This window comes from Manduca sexta, chromosome 16 (assembly GCF_014839805.1).
Source record: "Manduca sexta isolate Smith_Timp_Sample1 chromosome 16, JHU_Msex_v1.0, whole genome shotgun sequence".
Taxonomy (NCBI): domain Eukaryota; kingdom Metazoa; phylum Arthropoda; class Insecta; order Lepidoptera; family Sphingidae; genus Manduca; species Manduca sexta.
In genome coordinates, this window is record NC_051130.1 from 10166481 (window position 1) to 10190057 (window position 23577).

The following is a 23577-nucleotide window of genomic DNA, read 5'->3' on the forward strand; positions in this document are numbered from 1 at the left end:
TTACAACGGGAATTTATGTATTTCTTATTGTATGTTTTGGGGTCATTTTAATTTTTGTTGTCTCTCATTTTTTAAATTGTTATATTTATGTGCAGTGAGGAATGAAAAAAAGAGCATCTGAAATCTAAATATTATATAAGGTATATTTGATAATATTTCGATGTAAGCAATGTCTTTTACTTATAAATTTACATTCCTACAAACGCACGAGCAACTCGTCAATGTTAAGTTGCCTTTATGTTGTATTTCAAACTTAACAAATGGTTGTTAAATAAATGGATTGTTCGGGAATGCGGATTTTCCCTGTAGTAATCCCCGGTTGGAGGTAAATAGACGTATAAAAGCTTTACGCGACTCTTTAGGGTCTTAGGAACATAATAAACTGACGACCTGATGACATATTTAAGGTCATAGGCCATTTTTTATTGGCCGCATATTTACATTATAATTAAATAGCTAAACAACCTAATAAAATAACCCACACATGGGGTTTTTATTTCTAATTATATAGATAACTAGGCGTGTTTGCGGCTTCGCTTGCTTGAAGAAGACTTTTCTGATACAAAAGTTCTTAAGACACTGTAGCGATCAATAGCAAATCGTTTCCGTAGTTTCTCAATTAGGGCATAGGTTTAAGGAAGGCAATCTAATCTTAATGTAATTCAATAAGTATTGTTTATAATGATTATGTTCTGGCTATGCCTTTTGTTAAATAAAAAAATATCATCATTTAACGCCAACGCCATCTGTTCAAAGAGTTTGATTAAGACACAAAATTTCCCATGGTAGCAAATTACCGGCATAAAAAGTATCCTATGTGTTAATCTAGGACGTGGTCTATCCGTGTGGTCTAAATTACATCGAAATCTGTTTAGCAGTTTCTTTGTTTAATGCTAACAAACATGTTCACTATCGCATTTATAATATTAGTAGATTAAAATAGTTTCTAATGGCGAAATCCAACGATTCATAATATTAATATTGAAAAAAACTGTTTTTTGTTTTTCTACCAGCTCTGACTATGGGCCGCCTAAGACGGCGGTTACAGCGGCTTATGGAGAGGGCTTTGGTCGGTATTTACGCGATCAAATTAAAAATGAGATTAGCAGAACGAAAGTTATCGACATAGCCCAACGGGTTAGCAAGCTAAAGGATCAGCGGAATATAGTTCGCAACACTGACGACAGATGGCGCAAATTAATTCTCGGGTTGAGATCACGTACCAGCAAGCGCAGCGGTGGACGTCCACCTGGTGAACAGATGTGAAGAGATGAATTGATAAACTTCGTAGAAACATGCTGGATCCTAGTCCGTCTGAAAATTTTACCACCGCAATGTCTATTTCTGCCGCCAACAGTGTGTAGTCACTGTTGTGTTTCGGTTTGAAAATTGTAGCCAGTGTCAAAGCATTAAAAAAAGTCTTTAGAGGAGGTCTATGTTCAATAGTGGATTATATGGCTGATGATGATTTCTCATCATAAAAAAACAATATTATTTTTAATTAAAATAGTTTATTTATTAACTGGTAACATATTTTGAAATAATCACAAATTTTATCACTTTTCCATACTTTTAAATTATAAAATACAACTTACGCTTTTGCATATAAATCAATACGTATAGGCCAGTCAATGAAAAGACGACTTAAAAATGAAGACCATAAAATTGGAAGTAGTCTAATAAATGCGTTGACAATGACAAGGTTGCATTAAGAGATTATTGAGAAAATAAATAAATTAGTTTGCCTTTGTACTAAGTTTCTGTACTTTCATTTTGTTAGTTTCATGAATCAGTCGACTTGGAATGTTTTAAAATGTCATAAAAGTAGTTATTTCTGCTATTATTTCAAACATTATTTGTTTAACTTATAAATAATTGTACCTATGCACCATTTTGATACAGATTTTTAAACCTTACCTTTTTGCATATTTTTGTTAGTGTTTAGGACGGAATGTCAAATTTTATATTAATTGAATTTATCGATCAAATACTCAAATCACAGCCTTTTACAAATATTCTTTGTGCAAAAATACCGTAAATTCGTTAGATTACTTACTTCTTGAGTTATTAAAAAAAACAATTGAACTACGATTAACCGGCGTATTTCTTCTATTTATTTGCACTTCGGACGACTGTTCTTAGAACTTTACCTTCTACACTTAAAATAAGGCACTACGCAGACGGAGTCAAATTGCACGACATGGAGCCATCTTTCATTTTCATATACCACAGTTACTCCAATAATCACTAACTCAATCAACAGTTGTGAAAGCAACAAAGTTTCGTAGTACCTATTGTAACATGCAAAAAATTAACACCATCTGCGCTACGCCTAAATAGCTCTTAAATGATACCGTATTTACAGTTTAATGCAAATATAAAACATGATGTTAAAGTAAAATATAGTGTAAAATATTTGCTATAGGGTTCTCTTCACATTACCAAAGACACGCACGTTTACAGGAGGCTTTACAGCATTTGTTATCGAATTCTCAACCAACAGTTTGCCTGTAAGTGTTTTTAAATATATGTATGTGTGTACGGAAAACTTTCGTTTGATTTGTGAGGTTATATCAGGGGTCTTAGGGCCGTATTTATAAATAAATCCCACTTTTGAGTACAATCTTAAGTAGCCATTTAAAACATTGCACTATTTAATAAACAATACTTAAACTGTAAATTGCGTGCTTGATTTGAGATACGTTGGCAAGAAACAAAACTCAGCCGTCAAAATCCGTCATATGAAATTAAGTTATCACTTGAGATGTTGTTATCTGTTTATTAAACAGGGACTATCTTAAGCTGACCTCAATTTCACAGCGTCTCATCTGATATCGCACTTCAGAGCGAAACTGAGTTGCTTCATAGCCCTTAGTATTATGTTAATTGGGTTCTAGAATATCCTGGGTTTATTGTGTAGCGTGCGGGGTGGGGGTAGTGGGAGTGGTCACCGCGCAAGCGCGGGCCGCGGCAGCGCGGACTGCGGCGCGGGCTGGTCCCAGGCGGTCGGGAGGCCGTACTTCTTCGGCTTCAGGACGAACACGAACTGGAACAATGTATTTATTTGATTAGAACGATTGTAGCAAACCAATTGCACTTATTAATTACTTATAACTATTAAAATGTAATGGTTATGTTTGAACGGATTGCAGTTTAATTCAGTTGAACACAGTGAATGTTCGGAACGCCAAATTTAGTACGTAGCAGTCCTGAATTTGTAAATAGGCCATATAGGCCGCTGCCTATGGGCGGCAGCCTCTTAGGGGCAGATTTAAGAGGATGCTCATTCGATTTAATTAATCATTCGTTTATTTAACTTCAGTGCCTTCCATAATATAAACAAATGGAAAATTATTAAGTATTTTAGAAACCTAAATACATACATACATATATACATAAACTTATCTACACGGGGCGGCAGAAATAAAGTGGCCTACACTCATAAAAAATATAAATCCGGCACTGGTACGTATTATATAAATATCGATGTCTTAAACAGAAATTCGGATTATAATTAGACAACGTATAGCAGACAAATTAATACGATCGATGTGGGGGAGTTTAGGCATTGGATCAGAAACTCACCACGAGAGCAGCATACGCGGCGCCGATGAGGAAACCAACGCCGACGTCGCTCCAGTGGTGCATGTGCTCCACCACGCGCGACAGCCCCACGTACCACGCGCCCATCAGCGCCGCGTACTGCACGCCGTGTCGCAGCAACTTAGAGCCGCGCCACTTGCCCTTCACTTGTATGTACAACTGGAAATAAAGATTTCACTTGCGTTTTACTTTTCTCAAAAAATCCTATTATTCTTCGTCTTCAACCTTTGGGAGTCTACCGCTAAACATAAGTCTCTTCCAAGGATTTCCAGACCAATCTGTTTGAAGTGGTCTGTATCCAATGGGTTCCTGCGATCTTTTTTACCTTTCTCAATTCATAAAGTCTAACACGGAAAAATATTGAAATCATAAATAAAAAATCAAAAGCGTTTGAAATCAGTAGACGGGTCCATAAGTATCAAGAAAAGCTTCGCAATACAGGAACGCACCTATTCTCAATTCACAGTTTCATAAATTATGCTATTTCACATTTGTTTGAAATTAATTGGTTGCAAATATAATGATAAATATAGGTGTAACATAGAATCTGGGGGAAAGACCGTTCATTCAATTTACTGGTAAACTTCAACGAAGACCACGTCAGTAATCAGTGAAGTTGAGGTTCTGTTGTCTGTAAAAGTCTGGTTTAGCAGTAATTTAACCGATCTTACCCTAGATTCGAACTTACCCCAACATACTAAATAAAAGGTACATACTAATCGATGCTTACAATAAAGAAAATGGCGCAGTACATAGCAAAACTAGAGTGCGCGCTGGGGAACGACAACCGCATGTCTTTTAACATCGCTTCGCTTTTCCCACTCGTGCATTCGTAATCTTGGATGTAAGCCGGAGCGGGTGTAATTCTTGGCTGCGGGGCACAAACCTGAAACGAAAAACAGGGAGTCAAATGAAAATATACTCCACTTTTACTGGTAGGTCTCTCATATGTGGGAGTCTGTCTGGGTAGGTACCACCGCAATATTTATGTATTTCTACCGCCAAGCAGCAGTGCGGAGTCACTGTTGCGTTCTGGTTTGAAAAGGATTATAGCCAGTTAACTACTGGACATAATGAGACTTGTCTCAGGATGGCGAGCGCAGTGGAATACCACACAATACTTTCTAATTCAAGGTGTTGGATGATGTTTCTACTGTTTATGGGCAGTCGTATTGCTTACCATCAGTAACCTCACCTCGTCACTCAAAGCAATAAAAAAAACATAAAATCTACTATATGGAATTGAATACAGTTCTTCACTGATGTATTGATAGAAATCCAACTTAAAATTATTTTTTATGAGTAAGACCGATTGTATTAATTAGAGAATAATAATAATAATTAATTTATTTGTATCAAAACAGACAAATATTACAAACTCAGTTGGAGTACAAATGTTACAGTTGTTCATTGTTTTTTAATTCCATTTGTCGTAATAAGAAAATGATCTGATGCCTAAGCTAGGAGAACCTGTGTCATAGGTATCACAATGAGTACTTACAGCAAAGAAATGCGGTCGCAGCCTGCCGATCACATATTTGGCTATATTCGAAGTCAGCTGCTGGCACGCGGCGCCGAACGTGAATATTCCTATGGTGGTGTAGCTCTCCCATATCCATCCCGGGATTAATGATCCTGACAGGAACTTCTCCCCTATACCTTTCCCTTGCCTGTCGCGGACTATTTCCGTCGCTATAACCTGAAAAAGAGTTAATCGTAATTATTATTTATTAAAATTGTAGAATTGTAACCACAGTTTAAAGTAAATTTCAAATATGATTACTTTACAATATCCGATTTGATTAAACGTATATTCTGCTACTAATTATAATCTGTCTACCATTGAAAACTACATGAAAATCCGTTTAATAGTTTTGGAGATGTGCGCTAACATACAGACAAAAAATAATTCTAAAAATCGCTCCATGGCTTCATCGAAAAGCCTCCGCCACCAAGTGCCAGAGGGCTCCGAACCTTGACGCTTAGAACAGTCGTTCTATTCGATTTATGAACGGGCCAGCCCAGGTTATAGATAATAGCTTAGTTAGCGCGGCTTTGCCCGCATGAAGGTGATTTCCGCGATATTTTTTTCCCTACTTGATATGTATCATTATATTATGACCAAATTACACAAAATCATTACAAATTGTAGCCTATGTGTTATTCTGATGTATAACTAATATAAGTATAAAGTTTCATCCAAATCCGTTCAGTAGTCTTTTCGTGAAAGAGAAACAAACATACATCCATCCTCACATTCGCATTTATAATATTAGTAGGACTTAAGAGTGATTGCATAGATGAGAGTGGAACAGTGTGATTAACAGGCATTAACTGATGACACTAGGCGACCCCTACGGAATCAGTTATGGCCAACTGAGCACGTCTCGCCAAATAAACGTGACATTCCTAATGCGCAGAATATAGCCAGCGCAGGGTTTTGGTTGGTATGTCCGTATACGGTGTATAATAATAATATCAGCCCTGTATTACATACTTGCCCACTGCTGAGCACGGGCCTCCTCTAATACTGAGAGGGATTAGGCCTTAGTCCACCACGCTGATCTAGTGCGCATTGGTAGACTTCAAACACCTTCGAAATTCCTATAGAGAACTTCTTAGATGTGCAGATTTCCTCACGATTTTTTCCTTCACCGTTAAAGCGAACGATAAATTCACAAAGAATACACACATGATTTTAGAAAAGTCAGATTAGTGTGCCCTTGGGATTTGAACCTTCGGACATTTGTCTTGGCAATCCGTTCCACAACCAACTAGGCTATCGCCGCCTATACGGTGTATGTACGTCCTTAATTTTACAGATGAGGTCTATCGATCATTCATGTTCGGGTGGATTGACGCTGGGTCGTACGACTTTACAAAATTATCATCCATACATTAAAAAAGGGAAATAAAGGTTCGTTCGAAAATAAAAGAGTGGAACGACCTGAGCCGCTAAACTGCCTTTCGAATTTACATGGTGTATGACTAAGAATTTCGATTAGGAATTTTAAGAATTTCCTATGATATGCATAAAAAGTTTAAGAATGAGTATAATGCACCTGGCGACTACCGATGCAAGTTCAGCAATCGCTTACGATAAGGCAGGCCATATGCGTGTTTGTAGGGACTATATACTGTAATTAAAAATATTTTGAATAAAAATTGTTCATATTAAGTCAATGATTGTATTTTTAGAGGTATAATTAATGTATAGCTTTTTTTATACGGGCAAAGTGGCTCCACTGCACCTGATAGTAAGTGGAGTGGGGTCCAATAGAATGTCGACTGACGAGAGATGATTACCCCTCGACAGTCGACGCAATTATGCTGCCGGATATACAGAGGCTGATTTCGGAACACGACAGACTTACGTGGGCTACTATGGCAGGTTTTAACACCTTGTGTACGGTGGTCGCTATCTGGGCGGATATAAAATATATCCTATCATCCGCAAAGCTCAATTATTTTGAGAAATGGGCCACTTTTAAAGTTAAACGGCTACACAGTCGCACGCAATTGCAGCTCTACAAGTCAGCTTCGCAAGCCACATGCAACTCTGGAACCACATGTTAAGTAAAGCTGCTATATCTATCTATATATTTATATATATAAAAATGAATCCCTATTTCCCTTGGTCACGCCATCACGGGTGAACGGCTGGACCGACTTCACTACTTTTTTTGTTGCGTTTGTTATTGTCAGGAGAAGGTTCTTATGAAAGAAAAAAATCAAAAAATTGCGCGGAAAATTACAAAATTTAAGAAAACTTAACGACAATATTAATTTTACATAACTGTCAGTGGTTTGAAACAACTGTCAACTATCAACAGAATGCGCCCGTAACATAGTTAAGACAGGACAACGTCTGTCGGGTCAGCTAGTCCTAAATAAAACACACAACAGATAAGTCTTGACGTAATATAAGACCGGACGTAAGACCAGATTTCAATGTTGATCAGGTTGAAAGCTAAGCACGTGGAAGATATTGCTCAAACGTTTTTAAATAGACACATGTTACACCACCCACGATACTAATCTGCGCATGCAGGCATTTACAGATGACTGCCTCGGTGGCGTAGTTGTATTGCATGACCGGTACAATAGCGCTCTGAGGTCCTGGGTTCGCATCCCGGGTCAGGCAAAGTGATATTTGGATTTTTATGCTCAGTATCAGTCCGGAGTCTGGATTTTGTGCCCGATATGGCGATAGGCTCGCCCCCTATCACTTCATGGGACGGAACTTACTTGACGAGAAGTGGGTGCCCTAGTTGCGCCTCGGCATACCCTTTTGGGGATAAATGCGTGATGTTATGTATGTATGTATGTAGAACCCCCCCACTTCTTTCCCTTAGCACACACACATACACTGGGACAGAGAGAGAGACACTTTCATGCCTCTCATTCTCGAAGGGGGTAGTTACAACGGAAGTGGTTCACCCACTTTTCGCTGTATATTCCGTCCCATATTGGGATAGTGGGCGAGCCTATCGCCTTATCAGGGAGTTATGTAGGTAAAAAACTCATATCTATATTAATATACAAAGTTGGACTGTGTGTTTGTTTAAACACTCTAATATCTGGAATTACTTTTTGCAATTTTTTTTACTAATCTAAAACTTCATTACTCTTGCTTGCTATAGGCTACTTTTAATTTCTTAAAATATAAAAAGGGACTTTTATCCCGGATTTTCTTTTTCACGCGGGTGAAACTGCGAGGAGTTTATAATATTAATAAATATCATGTGTTAATTGTAAGTGGAAAATATCATGATTTTGCTTTCTCCATGTTAGACCTGTTCCGTTTACGTCATACGGCCTTTAGAAATTATATATTTTTTCTTGGCATTTTACTTTTGCACTTCTTTTAATTATCAAACTATCAATTTATACATTAAACATAGTATTTCCTATAATTTATAATATTCCGTATTCACTGTTTTTGTGACATGACTGACTCGATGGCGTAGTTGTAACTGGACACGGTACAAGTACGAATACCGCGCTGAGGTCCTGGGTTCGAATCCCGGGTCGGGCCAAAGTAATTGTGACTGGGTTTGTTCATGTTAATAATTACTCAGTCGCAGCTCGGAATCAGGAAGTTGGCGGTGTGATACCCCCGTGCCTCGGAAAGCACGTAAAGCCGTTGGTCCTACGCCTGATCTCTCGCCGGTAATGTCGGATCGCACCGGACTATGAGAGTGACGGAACAGTGAGTGCAACTGTGTACTGCGCACACACTTGTGCACTATAATATATCCTGCGTACCTGGCTGATCTCCATTGAGATTAGCCGCCGTGGTCGAAATTCGGCCAGGAGGATTTTACTTTTGTGACATACATAATATATATTCCAGGTCATAATAGCTATTTTCGTCCTACAAAGTGAGTGATGATAAGTAAGTGATTGTTATCACAAATACCATAATCACCAAATGATCATTGTAAAGTGTTTTAAACAAAAAAATTGGCCTATTTAATTTCATCAATGACTAAAATTTATAGTATAACAGTATAATGATTTCTTATGTTTACGCGAATGTTAGACATTAAAATTAAATTATTTTTCGTTTCGAAGACTTTGCAGCCTTCGTGGTCACGGGGGGACTAAACATCGAAACGTCGGGAGAAAACTAAAATATTAAAACCGCGATAAAATCCGAAAAATAGTTTAATTTTGAGTATAACAGTATACTATAGATATTATATGACATCTTTAGTATAAAAAGGTAGCCTAGTTGGTCGTGGAACGGTCTGCCAAGACGAATGTCCGCAGGTTCAAATCGCAAGGGCACACATCTCTGACTTTTCTAAAAAATCATGTGTGTATTCTTTGTGAATTTATCGTTCGCTTTAACGGTGAAGGAAAACATCGTGAGGAAACCTGCACATCCGAGAAGTTCTCTATAGGAATTTCGAAGGTGTGTGAAGTCTACCAATCCGCACTAGGCCAGCGTGGTGGACTAAGGCCTAATCCCTCTCAGTAGTAGAGGAGCCCCGTGCTCAGCAGTGGGCAAGTATATAATACAGGGCTGATATTATTATTATTATTAGTATAAAAGTATAAATAGTGACCCCTTTTGACTAGTCATAGAGAAACAAGAGGACCACGTGCAGCTGGCGATATAGATAGCGTATTTCGATAACAAGTTAAACTATATTTTCTGATAATTCGAGGGACATATCGGACTTTGAGTACGTGACTATGTGACAAGTGATTCATATCAATTCGACGTAAGTTCATATATAATATGAATCTTACTTACTACCGAGCCTATCGATAAAATTAATGCGAAAGATTATGAGGTGTTTGGTACAAATAAACGGGACAACCGTAGAATATATTATATACTGCAGCATTGTGCTGCGTGGCCACGGCCACGGCATGCAGCATCACATTGTATATTGTGTGTGCGCCACTATACCGGGTTTTAACACCTTGTGTACGGTAATCGCCATCCTGGCGGATATAAAATATATCCTATCACCAGCAAAATACTTATAGTCACTCCTATCATATCATGGGACGGAAAAAACACGACGAAAAGTGACTGCACTAACCTCTGCCTACCCCTTCGTGAGAAAGAGGCGTATATACAGCACACAGAATTACAGCATAACACTATTAATACAGCTACCAATAGCTTACATGAACAACAAATTCAATTCTGGGCGGATATAAAGTATATCCTACCAACAACAACAATAATATTGTGATTTAAAACCATTTCTGAATGCTACAAAAGGTCAATGCCGTCCACACATTAAGTACTGAGAATGCTTCAAAAAAGTCTATGCGAATTACTTATTACTGAGACAATTTGGAAGAGTTTCCTTACCGTAACAATAATGAGCGCGAACCCCAAACAGCCCAGTAGAACTTCAGATATGGACTGCTCCTTGTAGGGTAAGCGCAGGGACATATCATCATTGAAGTAGCCGCGGTGGTAAGGTTCTACCCATAGCAGCAGCGCCAGGAGAGGAAATGCCACTGGAAAATATTCACAAAAACTCATTAGCATTCTTATTAGCTAGCAATGGTAAAGGGCGAAATTCCCCTATAAGGAACCCGGGACAATATGTAGGTACCAATATGCTTCGGTCTCCAAATTCTTCTGATGTTTATAATTAGATTGTACATCAATTATGAAAGGAAAGCTGGCAGGAATTGGGTTATATGACCTTTCGCAACTGATAACTAGATGGAACGAAGTGCAGAGACCAAGTTTTGACGAAGTTTGTATCCTCAATAATAATCGGATTTAACAATGAAGGAAAATAAGATTAGGAAATGTGAATAGAATTCTGTATAAAATTCGAAGGTATGTGATGCCTGCCTTTAGCGCGGAGGAAAGACCAAACCCAAACTTCATTGTAGAATGCCCTGTCCCAGCAGTGGGATAGTTTAAATGGCTGGTATTATTATTTAGTATCTTAATTCATCGGCTTACTAGGAATATACGTCAGGTTTATTACAATATTAACGAAAAGTGTTTAGTTAATTTTAGGGCGGACCGAGAGTTGGTTGAGCCCTGCTCTAATTCTAGTTTCAGGGCCTGCTTATTAGTCAAATAATTGCCACCTTGTTAAGAAACGATTTTGGATAACAATGTACACGAGGAAGAAACAGAGGATAGTAAAATATTTCATTTATTTAATATGACAGATACTTACACCAACAACTAAATATTGTCTACTGTATTTAATGGGAATAGGATCGACGGGGCCCTAGGCTACAGCCCTAAATTCCCTTATATATAGTCCGCGACTATATACTGAAAGTTAGGTTGAAGTGGCAATGAGCTGGCCACATATGTCGCAGGACTGATAACCGCTGGAGTAAGTGTGTTCTGGAGTGGATACCGCGTCTTGGTAAACGTAGCGTGGGACGCCCTCTGACCAGATGGCGGGACCACTTGCACAAGAGGCAGCGAGTGGATGCATAAACCACAGTCCGGGCTCTGTGACGTACCTTGGGAGAGGCATAAGTCCAGCAGTGGACTGCAACGGGCTGATGATGATGATGATGATGATAGACCGCGACTGCGTTAATTATACAAACAAATGACTGTTTATACAAAAGTAAAAATATTATCATTTTATCGGAAATGTTTTCTAAATTCTTTTATATTGGTTACTTGAGAGTGGACTCGAAATCCCTTTTAGTCATACCTCAATTGTTATAAGTTACTTTTAATTTTGGGAATGGACTATAACGCAGTCACGAGAATAAGTTAGTGTTAGATACGTTGCAAGTACTTATCATTTTACTATTCACAATGCATTCGCATTATTTAATGAACAATAACTTATTTGTATACAATATAAAGAGGCAAAGGATAATAGAATATTCCAAGCGTTCTCTGTAGTATTGTATTGTAATAAATCTGTTTCATTTATAACAATTTAGCTTTGTTCTATATTCCTTATCGATATAATGAAGATGTTTGGATCTTAGTTATAGGTAACTAGCTTTTGCCCGCGGCTCCGCCCGCGTTATAAAGTTTTTCGGGCTAAAGTTTTCCGTTATAAAAGTCACGCTATATATTTTTCCCGGGAGCCTATGTTCTTCCCAGGGTCTCAAACTGTCTCCATACCAAATTTTATCCTAATACGTTGGGTAGTTTTTGAGTTTAACACGTTCGGGCAGACCGATGCAGCGGGGGACTTTGTTTTATGATATATTTTTGTAGAACTTTTTAAGAGGAACAATCCCGTCATACATTATTGTTGCATAACTTTAACCGTTTACGCAGCGCACGCAACAGAAGCTCTCAAAACTAATAAATTGTCCCCGTTTTTGCATCATGTTTCATCATATATATAGCCTATAGCATTCCAGGAACAAAGGGCTATCCAACACAAAAAGAATTATTCAGTTCAAACTCCTAGTTTCTGAGATTAGCCATTACTGCTCTGCTCCTGTTGGTTATAGCGTGATGATATATAGCCTATAGCACTTCACGAATAAAGGGCTATCCAATACAAAATGAATTTTTTAGTTCGAACCGGTAGTTCCTCAGATTAGCCATTACTGCTCTGCTCCTATTGGGTATAGCGTGATGATATATAGCCTATAGCACTCCACGAACAAAAGGCTATCCAACGCAAAAAGATTTTTTCAGTTTGGACCGGTAGTTCCTGAGATTAGCCATTTTGCTCCGCTCCTATTGGGTATAGCGTGATGATATATAGCCTATAGCACTCCAAGAACAAAGGGCTATCCAACGCAAAAAGAATTTTTCAGTTCGGACTGGTAGTTCCTGAGATTAGGCATTACTGCTCCGCTCCTATTGGGTATAGCGTGATGATATATAGCCTATAGCACTCCAAGAACAAAGGGCTATCCAACGCAAAAAGAATTTTTCAGTTCGGACCGGTAGTTCCTGAGATTAGGCATTACTGCTCCGCTCCTATTGGGTATAGCGTGATGATATATAGCCTATAGCACTCCACGAACATAGGGCTATCCAACGCAAAAAGAATTTTTCAGTTTGGACCGGTAGTTCCTGAGATTAGCGCGTTCAAACAAACAAACAAACAAACAAACAAACAAACAAACAAACAAACTCTTCAGCTTTATATAATAGTATAGATTTCATTCACGAAGACGCGTCCCACTACTGTTTAAGCAAGATTGTTAGGGGTAAGGGGAATTATACAAGCCTCAGTCTTGATGCTATTCATCGTAGTGTGCGTGTGCTCATGCTACTTACGCAAACTACGTGATTAGAGAAAGTAATGGGGCGCGTCTTCATGGATGAAATTTTCTTTAAGCAAAGTTTAAATAAACAAGACAACTTATAGGAGTCGACTTCCGTAGTTTTTTTTTATCGTGGAGACAATCACGCCAAACTGAGTTGTCTAGTTTGAAGCTTGACTTGCGCAAGTCGTATATGTTTAGAATTATTAAAATATTGCTGCTAGTGCAACGCATCAAGAGGTTCTTTAGTAATATATCGCTGAAGGAAATTCGTAGACTAAACTTAAACCCCAAGTGATTGCAGCGAAAAAGGTAAAAAGAACCTTTAGAGTAGAAATAGAAAATGCCGAGTCAAACCACACAGCCAAAAATAGTCTGATGTTATAAAATTATAAAAAAAAAAACACTATTAATTTGTGAACATCTGAAATTTCTAAGGATGTAATGACATGTATATGTATTTGTTAATACATGTTACAATCAACATCTCTGCGTCACTTTCAAATACATTGACTTGACTGAGTCATTCTTTCATCAAACTATGACAAATTCGTTGCGGGAAGTATTGACTCAATAAACTTTGTATTATCAATGCATTATTTATTATCTGATTATCCTTTGTTAGTAGCAATAAATTGATTTAGTAGCAATGGTATGTAAAAAATTATTATACTGCAATGCGAATGTTAGCGGTGATAGCCTAGTTGGGAGCGGAAACCGGAATATCGGAAGATTCAAAACTTAAAGGAGGAAAAGCAAACAACTCAAGCACCTCGCAACGGCGGACGTCCTTGCCAAGACCATTTTTTAAGTAGACCTACTAGTACTATGCCTATAAAGTTAATTGATTAGTTAAATTTGTATATTAATCGGATGAACGGTTGGGCCGCGCGTAAAATACGAACAAACACTAATTTTATATATTAGATTGATTTGGTATTTTGTTATTAGCGCAAAATCTTTAACACCTTTATTCTAAGGTAACATTGGAAGGCCCACCTAATTATGTTCATAACATTATTTGTTATTTTAAGGAAAAACTTTTATGTAAATTTCAACATATCACTACATAATTAAATATAATAATAAAATAACTAAAAATGTACGTTTTTTGTATAAAAAAAAACATGGTAGGCATTGTTAGGAAACGGGCTTCCTACAGTCACGCTACCTTAAATTACGTTTATTAAACGCGTTCAATGCCCCATCTCAAGTGTTCGCAACAAACATTTTAATATTTGACTTTACCATTTACATATCCTAGGTCATTGCCGTAGCATCACCGAGTCGTTGTACCAGGATTACGAGTTCGATTCCAATAAACTATTTGCAACCATTTGTAAACAACAACGTTGTAAATTATCATTTATATAGGATGTAAACAAAGATTTTTTTTTAGATTTAGCAATATAAGGTACTAATGATAAGGTTCCGTACATTTACCTGCTTCGGCCATAAAAAGATAATGATTGCATTATGAAACACTATATTAATTTATTTTTAGATTACTTTACATACCGCGACAGAAAAAATATTGTAAGCGAATATCTTTTTTTTTATTGCTTCGAACGACAAGACGAGCTTGCCGTTCGCCTGATGGTAAGCGACACGACCGCCCCTAAACAGTAGAACCACCATCCAACACCTTGAATTACTAAGTATTGTTTGGTACTCTACTGCGCTCGCCATCCTGAGACATGAGATGTTAAGTCTCATTGTGTCCAATGGCTACAATGCTTATCAAAGCGGAACATAAACTACACACTGCTGCTTGGTGGTAGAAATTGACATTGCGGTGATACCTACCCAGGCGGACTCTCACATATGAGACCTACCACCAGTATATCTTTAATTCCACATCTATATTTTATTGTACGATAGATTTTTGATGTATTTATTTCTCCATACTTTGGACACAGTATACTTCAAATGTCTTGATAAATTTAAGCCTGAATGATGTGAAAATGACGTCAACTAGCGCTGATTCAGATTTTGTAGATGATTTCATACGGATGTGGACTATTGTGTGTATGTTTTCGCTGTGTCATGTACAAATTCTAATTATAGGCATCGCACATGCGTTTTCTTTATCGAATATTTCCATATTTTGGTAGTGGGGCTGAGAAATGGGAAGTCCAGAACCTGCGGTTCACAGCCCTAATACGCTAACTAGACTAAAGAGAAGATATCGGCATGTCCTTGTCATAATATTTTAGTTGCTTAATGAAAATAGTATAGTAAATAGTAGTGGCTATAGCGTAGTTGGTAGTAGAATGGACTGGCGAGACGAATGTCCGCAGGTTCAAAACTCAAGGGCACGCACCTTTGACTTCTAAATTTATGTGTCTACTTTGTAAATTATCGCTTGCTTTAACCGTGTTGAAACGTGCATATCTCAATTTTCCATAATTATTTTGAGGGTATGTGAAGTCTGCCAATTCGTACTAGGCTACTATGATGGACAAATGCCTCATCTCTCTTAGAATAGAAGAGGCCCGTGCCCACCAGGGATATAATACAGAGCAATTATTACTATAAATGAAAATTATAGGAGTTTTCATTGCTTGTCCTACAGGTAAGGATTAAGAAAAAATAAATATGTTAATTATTACGCACGCGTTATCATGCTTTATCTCGACCTTTCGCGTATACGATAAATAATGATAATAATTTAGTACTCACGATAAATATGATACTTTAGCTTCAAATTAATTTATTTTATCATGAACGGAAGAGAATCATAAAATTTTGCACAGTGTTCTCTGGACTGGGGAAGAACCGTTAAATTTGATATCTAATTGGTCGCGTTCTTCATTATTGAAAGTCGTGTCTCTGAAAGGCCTATGTGGTTTTATCTATAAGATCTTTCTATTTTGTAAGGCTTCTTTTAAAGCAGTCGCAATAGACAATCCAGTGAGGGCAGTCACTTTATCTACAGATTCAAATTTGATATACACGATATTATCTGACGGTCCAATTTCGACCACTAGTGCTAATAACATCATCAAGTCCTAAGGCTTTAATGTCCCTATTCTTCAGAGTATTGCACGTAGCCTATTGTTTGTGAATCATGAATCGGTTTTCCGCTGTTTTTTCCTCGTTTCCCAAGGCTGAATTTTCCATTTGAGTTGCTCTGAGTGACGCGTATAGCAACTATGATTATATTGATGAAGTGATTGTCTCTATTCTACATAGTAAAATATTTTAAGTTTAAAAGAAACAAACATATGCTTTATCACCGAACGGGTAGACAGATGTTCAACCAGGTCACCTGCTTTTCACCGCATGTTCTGTCCCACAATGTTATAAGTTTTATATTTAAATAAATTATATTATTGTTAATAGCTGTGGATAAGGAGGTTCCGGGTTTAAATATCAGGTAGGACAATTGTGTGAGCTCTAGTATGGATTCTCCAGAAGGTTGATGCAAGTCGTCTGGTAGTAAAAACTGCTCAGTTTGATCTACGCCCGTAAAAATTCAATTAGCCAGCCGACATAATTATGCTAACCGTCATGGTATACTTCTGTACCTTGCCGATTGAGAATTCTTCGGGCTTCGCTTCACGTAACGCCAGGCCGAGAGGCCATAGCCGAGTCCTCAAAAAAAAAATCAAATTCCTGTAATTTGCGTGAAAATATTGTTTCTTGACTACAAATTGGGGTAGGATATGGAGAGACAAATAACTATTAAAAGACATTGTTTTCGTTATAAGGAATGGACGACCCCAGAGTTTCTAAGGATGATAATATTATGCAAGTTGCGGTTTAAATAATTTCAATATAAAATACAAATAGATATAGCACATAATACTTGAAGACACGCGCACGAGCGGTTGAATTATCACCCCGGCTGTTAACCGCCCGCGCAAACGCCGCCGAGAAATTTGTATATTATTATATTTTAATTTAATTGTCTTGTGCCGTATGATTCATTAGGACGTTTATTGAACAAGTGGTTTGTGCGCGTTTCTTCTGAGTTTTGCAGATATCATTGAGCAGTCGTTAATAAAAACAATTCAAGGTGTCTTTTCCAGGTCATTTCTTTTATACTTTAAATTACTTGCAATTTGCACAAATTAATGGTGACTTTTCCCGTATTTTTTTTTTTTATAATTTACTATATATTATGGTTGGTTTTCCCGCTTGGACCTAACGTATGGCAACCGCAAAGGGCAATGTTCCTTCTAGTAAGTTATTTTTGCACGGCCGCGCAATGTAAATATACAATAAATATACATTATAATATGTAAGTATAAAAAAATATAATGTTTTACTCTTTAGCCATATACTTGCCTAGTGTATTTGTCTTTATACTTAGGTAAAACCTAATTGATAAATAGGGTACCGGACTAATTTTTGTTCTTTACTATTATCAAATATTTGCATAATATAAATTCTAACACAGAAGGAATTATTAAAATCCGGTAAAAAATCAACAAGTTATAAGTCTTTGAATTTAGGTGGAAGGGGTAATTAACAAGAAACAGAAAAGAGACGAAATATCCACATGTGAAGTCATCGGGAATTACGACGCGTGCGAAAAAAAGAGATGAAGCGATATCCCCACATCGCGCCCATTTCTGCACGTTACAATATTTTAAACATGAATTACTCGCTCATTTTTTAACCAATTGTTATGCAGTTTTCGCAGGAGTGCTTCTTTTTCGTATTATTAACTATTACATATAGAATAATGTACAAAATCAAGCATAGGCCGGTCCCCTATTATATAATATACTGTGGCACTGCTGAGCACGGCCCTCACCTACTACTGAGAAGGTTTAGGCCTAAGTCCACCACGCTGGCTTAGTGCGGGTTGGCAGATTTACATACCCTAAAAATACTTATAGAGAATTCAGATATGCATGTTTTGTCACGATTTTTTCCTTCACGGTTAAAGCAAGCGATAATTCACAAAATACACATAAAAGTTTAGAAGTCAGACGTGCGTGTCCTTGGGTTTTGAACGTGTGGACATCATGGTTTCTCCCGATGCTTTACTTCAACATTCTAGCAAGTGAAAATTCATAAAAAATAAATTTATTTTTTAGAAAAGTTGGAGGAAAATGTCCTTGCGCAGTGATACTTAGATGTTTTGTGAAAATTCATTCCACGATTACAAGCATCTTTCTTTTCTTAGAGCCTGTCTCACGAAATCTTTATAAACGCTAATAGTCAAGTATACAGCGACAAATTACAAAAGAGAATAAAAGGATAAAATGGTACTTGGAAATTATAAAAAAGATAAAACAATTTTTTATCTTTGCCTAAATTCTATCAGTTCGCACCTTAACGCGAAATTGTTTAACGAGTTAGTTTTATCATGATGATCCACTTTCGTACTGTTATTTGATAAGTAAATTGCGTTGAACTGTAATCTCATATTTGCATCCGTATTTGCGATGGAGCGTTGACCCCGCGGCAATGTTATCTCTGTCGGTGTGACGTCACACACCGATACAGTTCAGGTGAATAACATAAGGAACGAATCCCTATACTAATAAAGCAGTGGCTCGGAAATGTTTGGTTAACCTTGTGAGGCCTACCTAAGTAAAATATTTAGGGTATTTTATTTTGTTCTTTATTTTATATTAGATTTTGCTCGCACTCCGCCTGTCTGCAAAAGTTATTCTGGGATAAAAGTTACTATTCATATTTTCTCGGCATATAACGATGCTCATATTTTAAGTTAAACCTCTAGCAATAAATCGGTGAAAACTGCATTCAATTATATGCAGTAGTTTTTGCGTGATGCGTGTTCAAACATACAGACTGAGACACGGGAAAATTAAAAATTTTTTGTTTTGGCTTCTGTTGCCTATAAAGACCTCTATATCAGTTTTTCTTGTGACAAATTTTATAAAGGAGACATGTCCTTTTTCGCCTAAGGTTCTTTCGTGTCGGTAGATATTCTTTATTGACTGAGCTTGGGCTGCGGTGATTCTATTTGTGACAAATCTTCTGAAAAAGGAGCTAAACCAAACTTAGTTCAGTGGTTAAGCTTTAAAAGCGCAACAAGCAGACGGATTTACTATCACAATGATATTCGTATTAATAAATTGGCATTACGCTGTACAACGCGCCCACTTCTGGACATCGCAATATTTGAAATATAAATAGATCATTTTTTAACCAATTTTTATGCAGTTTTCGCAGAACTGTTCCTTTTTTGTATTAATAACCGTTATATATAAAATAATGTACAAAATAAAGGATAGGAAGGTCCCCTGTTACTGTTTTATTCAGTTGATTACGCCCGATAACGTATCAGATGTGCTTTTAGGTGTAATAAGGGTTAGTATTTAGGGTAAGAAGTTAATATTTATTTGTTTATACACCAATTAGCATGAGTGTAGTCTGATTATGCGGCTAAGGACAATAAAACATTTTTTATAGCGGCAAAGTGAGTACAGTGAACTATGTAAGTTCAATGTAGACTAAATGTATGTATGTCGCCAAAATTATGCCGGCCTGTCTTCCTAGTAAATTGCACCTGTTTAACTCGGAATGTAGCTGGTCGGAATAAATAAAAATACTTACCTCGAAAAAGACTAGTTCTCGGATTTTATTACGGTTTTTTATGTTTTAATTTTCTTCTGGTGTTTCCTAGAGTTTGCAGCCGTCATGGTTACAAGGCAGACTGTGTTGGTTGTCCGACAAAGTTACAGTATCTACCCACACTATACTTACCATTCCTTTAAAAACATTATCTATTCACGGTCCGATCTACGCTGACTGAGTTTAGTGTCTACAAACATTTAATAATGGGTTTGAGACCATAGTGTCTCATATGACAGAGTCGACCGACAACTAATATTGTCCGAGCAACGTTCTGTTCTGTTTTGAACGATTTTTTTTCATACATACATAGTAGTAGTGTTAATATCTTTACCCTTCCTTGTTTCGCCGTAGTCGGGTAAAAATCTGGTAATGGTACTGTTAATGGGTGGTCGTATCGCTTGCCATCAGGTATCACACATGTATTCAGTGATCGGTATGCAGTAGAGTGCATAATCCGGTAATTTCCCATCAGAAAACAGATAATGACTTTTATTATGTTAAATGGAAAACCACACACCTTTATTCCCGAAGGTGTAGGCAGAGGTGTATGGGCATCGACATTGCAGGGGCCTTATTCTCTATCCCGCACGTTATTTTGACAGTGCGTAACAAGCACGTAACACAACGCATCATGTTTAGGACTATAGAAATTTGACTTACAGAATACCATTCCACGCACATTTCTCGAAGATAACATGACACGGCCGCGTTACGCGTTTACACTACCATACAGAATAAGGGCCCAGCTGTCTTTCCCGTCTTATGCTGTGATGACAAGCCTATCGTCATATCGGGCACAAATTCCAGACTCCGGACTAATAGCAGAAAAACCCAATATCGCAGAGGTCTTACTGCGGAGGCAATAAAAATATACCACCGCGACAAGGCTGTAAATTAATAATATCGCAACAGCAATTTATCGGATAAAAATGCATTTTTACAATGTTAGTCTTGTTTTATGCGCATGCGCCTTTCAGCTATCAGTGACATTAACTTTATTACGATTATTTTATTAAAATGATCTTGTTAATAATGATAAATAAATTATTATTCATATGCTCATAAAAACACACACAAAGCTGCCCGTGTAATTACTTTGTGGTACTATAATATTTTAGCCTTTACGACTACCTATAGAAAAGTATTACAGTATTTGGGAGAGCGGTGCTGTTAGGCCGATATGTTCACTTAAGATAGCTACTTATTGAAATCTTTATAATAATACATAACGCAAAAACTTTCTACCTACGCCTTTTTAAGTGTATTACGCGTAGGTTTGGACATGTGTGAGATTTGACATGGTTAAAATTCATATAAAGATGAGCAGAAAACAAGTATGTGTTACAAATATATTAAATTCGACGCGACGGTCGACTTTCGAATACTGTATAGTGAATACTTTTGAATACTGAATCGAACAAAATTCTAAATAAAAAAAAAATATAATTTCCCAAATGGTGATATAAATTATGAAGGCACTTTAATTAACAGCTATACCAAAATCAGAGAAGGAAAAGAAATTAACATTAAACTATCTTTTGGACTACTTTTTTGTTTAGGTTTGTGAATAAAAATACAATACTAGTAGCACGAGTATATAATAATAATTCCATGATAAGTAGATAGATGGAATATAAACGTTGGCGTAGCTACGGATTATTTCTAGCGGGGCATCTAGCAGCGGTGAAAAAAATCGTCAAATTCAACAAAAAGCCTGCACCAGACAAGGCTCTCCTGTAAGCGCAAGGCTTTTTCTAGCGGCAGGCATTTCTAGGGTAGCGCCTCCAACCCTTGCCCTCCTAGCGACGCCCAAGAATGTAATCCGTTCTACTTATAGGTAGTGATGATTATCAAATAGGTAGAAGCCTTTGTATTTATATAATAATAATATCAGCCCTGTATTATATACTTGCCCACTGCTGAGCACGGGCCTCCTCTACTACTGAGAGGGATAAGGCCTTAGTCCACCACGCTGGCCTAGTGCGGATTGGTAGACTTCACACACCTTCGAAATTCCTATAGAGAACTTCTCAGATGTGCAGGTTTCCTCACGATGTACTTATTCCTTCGCCGTTAAAGCGAACGATAAATTCACAAAGATCTTTGTATTTGTTTACATTTTAATGTTACGTTTCCTAAATTAAATAAGGGTTTCTTAGAGAATATGTATGTATATAATTCAAGCTACATTTTGCCACGGAAAAAACGATTATGCGAGTGGGACAAACCAAAAACTATAAATATTGTCAATTAATACCTAATATATAATACCTTCCTATATAATATCGATTAACCGGTATACCTGACTGATATCATTGATAGAGTATCAGAAGATAATATAGAACTATATCATTCAAATTACGAGTGTTTGAAGGGCGCTGTTACATCACGTACTAGCGAGGTTATTTGAAAAAAATCAATGCATGTATTGCATACACTTTGGAGGTGCAGGACAAGAAAACCGTTGCGTTGTTATGTCATCTCTATTCTATATTAATGTTAGAATAAAGCCGTATTTGTTCTAGGCTATCTCTGCCAAGGCAAAAACTGATTACATAAATTAATTTCAAAACCACAAAAATGTATACAAAACTTGTTTTACGAAGTTTTTTTACTCATTTTAATAACTGAATCTTACACCCAAATTACAAATTTAGCTATACCCGTCCCTTTTTCTCATAGCGTAATAAAACGAGACGGCAATATAAACAAGCAAACTAAAATGAAAGTATCAGTCATAACCAAATAAATTAGAATTACTCACCGCACGCCAAAACCACAAAATCCAATATTATCTTCCATATTATTTTGTCCACTGCCATTTTGGAACTATAACATATTTCGCTTTTCCTATATATTTATATGTCTGAGATCCGACGAAACAACACTTCGCGATAAAGTCGGTCGGTGGACTGATAAAGTAAACGTAATGTGTAGGCGGGTAGGTGTTAGTCACCTCAGTTGCAAAAAGTACCGTTTGTGAAAGTCCTTTGTACTCATTATTGAATGAAATATATTTATTGTCAATAATGTTTTGTTATTTATTGCTGTAATACACGATTGACTGTTGAGGTTATTGTCAAGACTATTTTTATACGCTTGTTCAACAACGCCATCTGTATTTATTGGCTAAATATTATTAACAGTGATCGGATGCTATAATTCATAATAGTACGGAGAAGAAAATACAGATGGCGTTAAAACAAAAGTGGGTCATTCTCTTTATAGAAAAATGTTAGGCTAAGTTAAGAAATAAAACAGTCATATGAGTAATAATATGTTTATTATGCTTCTTATAATTTTAAATGTACAAAGTAAATAAATATTAGCTGCCGTTCTACTGTGTTTTTAAACTACAGGCAGTGAAGATTTTACGCTATACGTAATATACTTAAAAAATAGAGTAGCTGTGTTCAGATTAACATTTAAGCCTACTTTAAATTAACTCATAGGTTAAAGTTAACGCAACATTTAAACCAGCTAAAAATCAATCCGAAACAGCTAACCACAACTTACAATATATATTTCACCCTTACAACTTTGTCGCTAATTAAAAATTATACAAAATAAACAAACAAATATATACACTTAACTAGCACCTAATATTAATATCTACTTTAAAATAATATGCAATCTGTAATATTCTTTTTTTACAACACTATATCACAGAATAAAAATACATTGCCTTAATGTCTTCTAGACAACAGAGCT

General features: G+C 36.8%; 1 protein-coding gene across 1 annotated transcript; it reads right to left on the reverse strand.

Moving 5' to 3' along the window:
• Positions 1–1494: 1494 nt before the first annotated feature.
• LOC115446525 (putative phosphatidate phosphatase) lies at positions 1495–22688 on the reverse strand. Its single transcript, XM_037439315.1, has 6 exons — positions 22631–22688; positions 10442–10593; positions 5105–5302; positions 4334–4489; positions 3586–3762; positions 1495–3046 (listed from the first exon to the last, which is right to left on the reverse strand). Exons 1-6 carry the CDS (start codon positions 22686–22688, stop codon positions 2948–2950), a joined length of 840 nt encoding a protein of 279 aa, XP_037295212.1. The 3' UTR covers positions 1495–2947.
• Between the last annotated feature and the right edge of the window lie 889 nt (positions 22689–23577).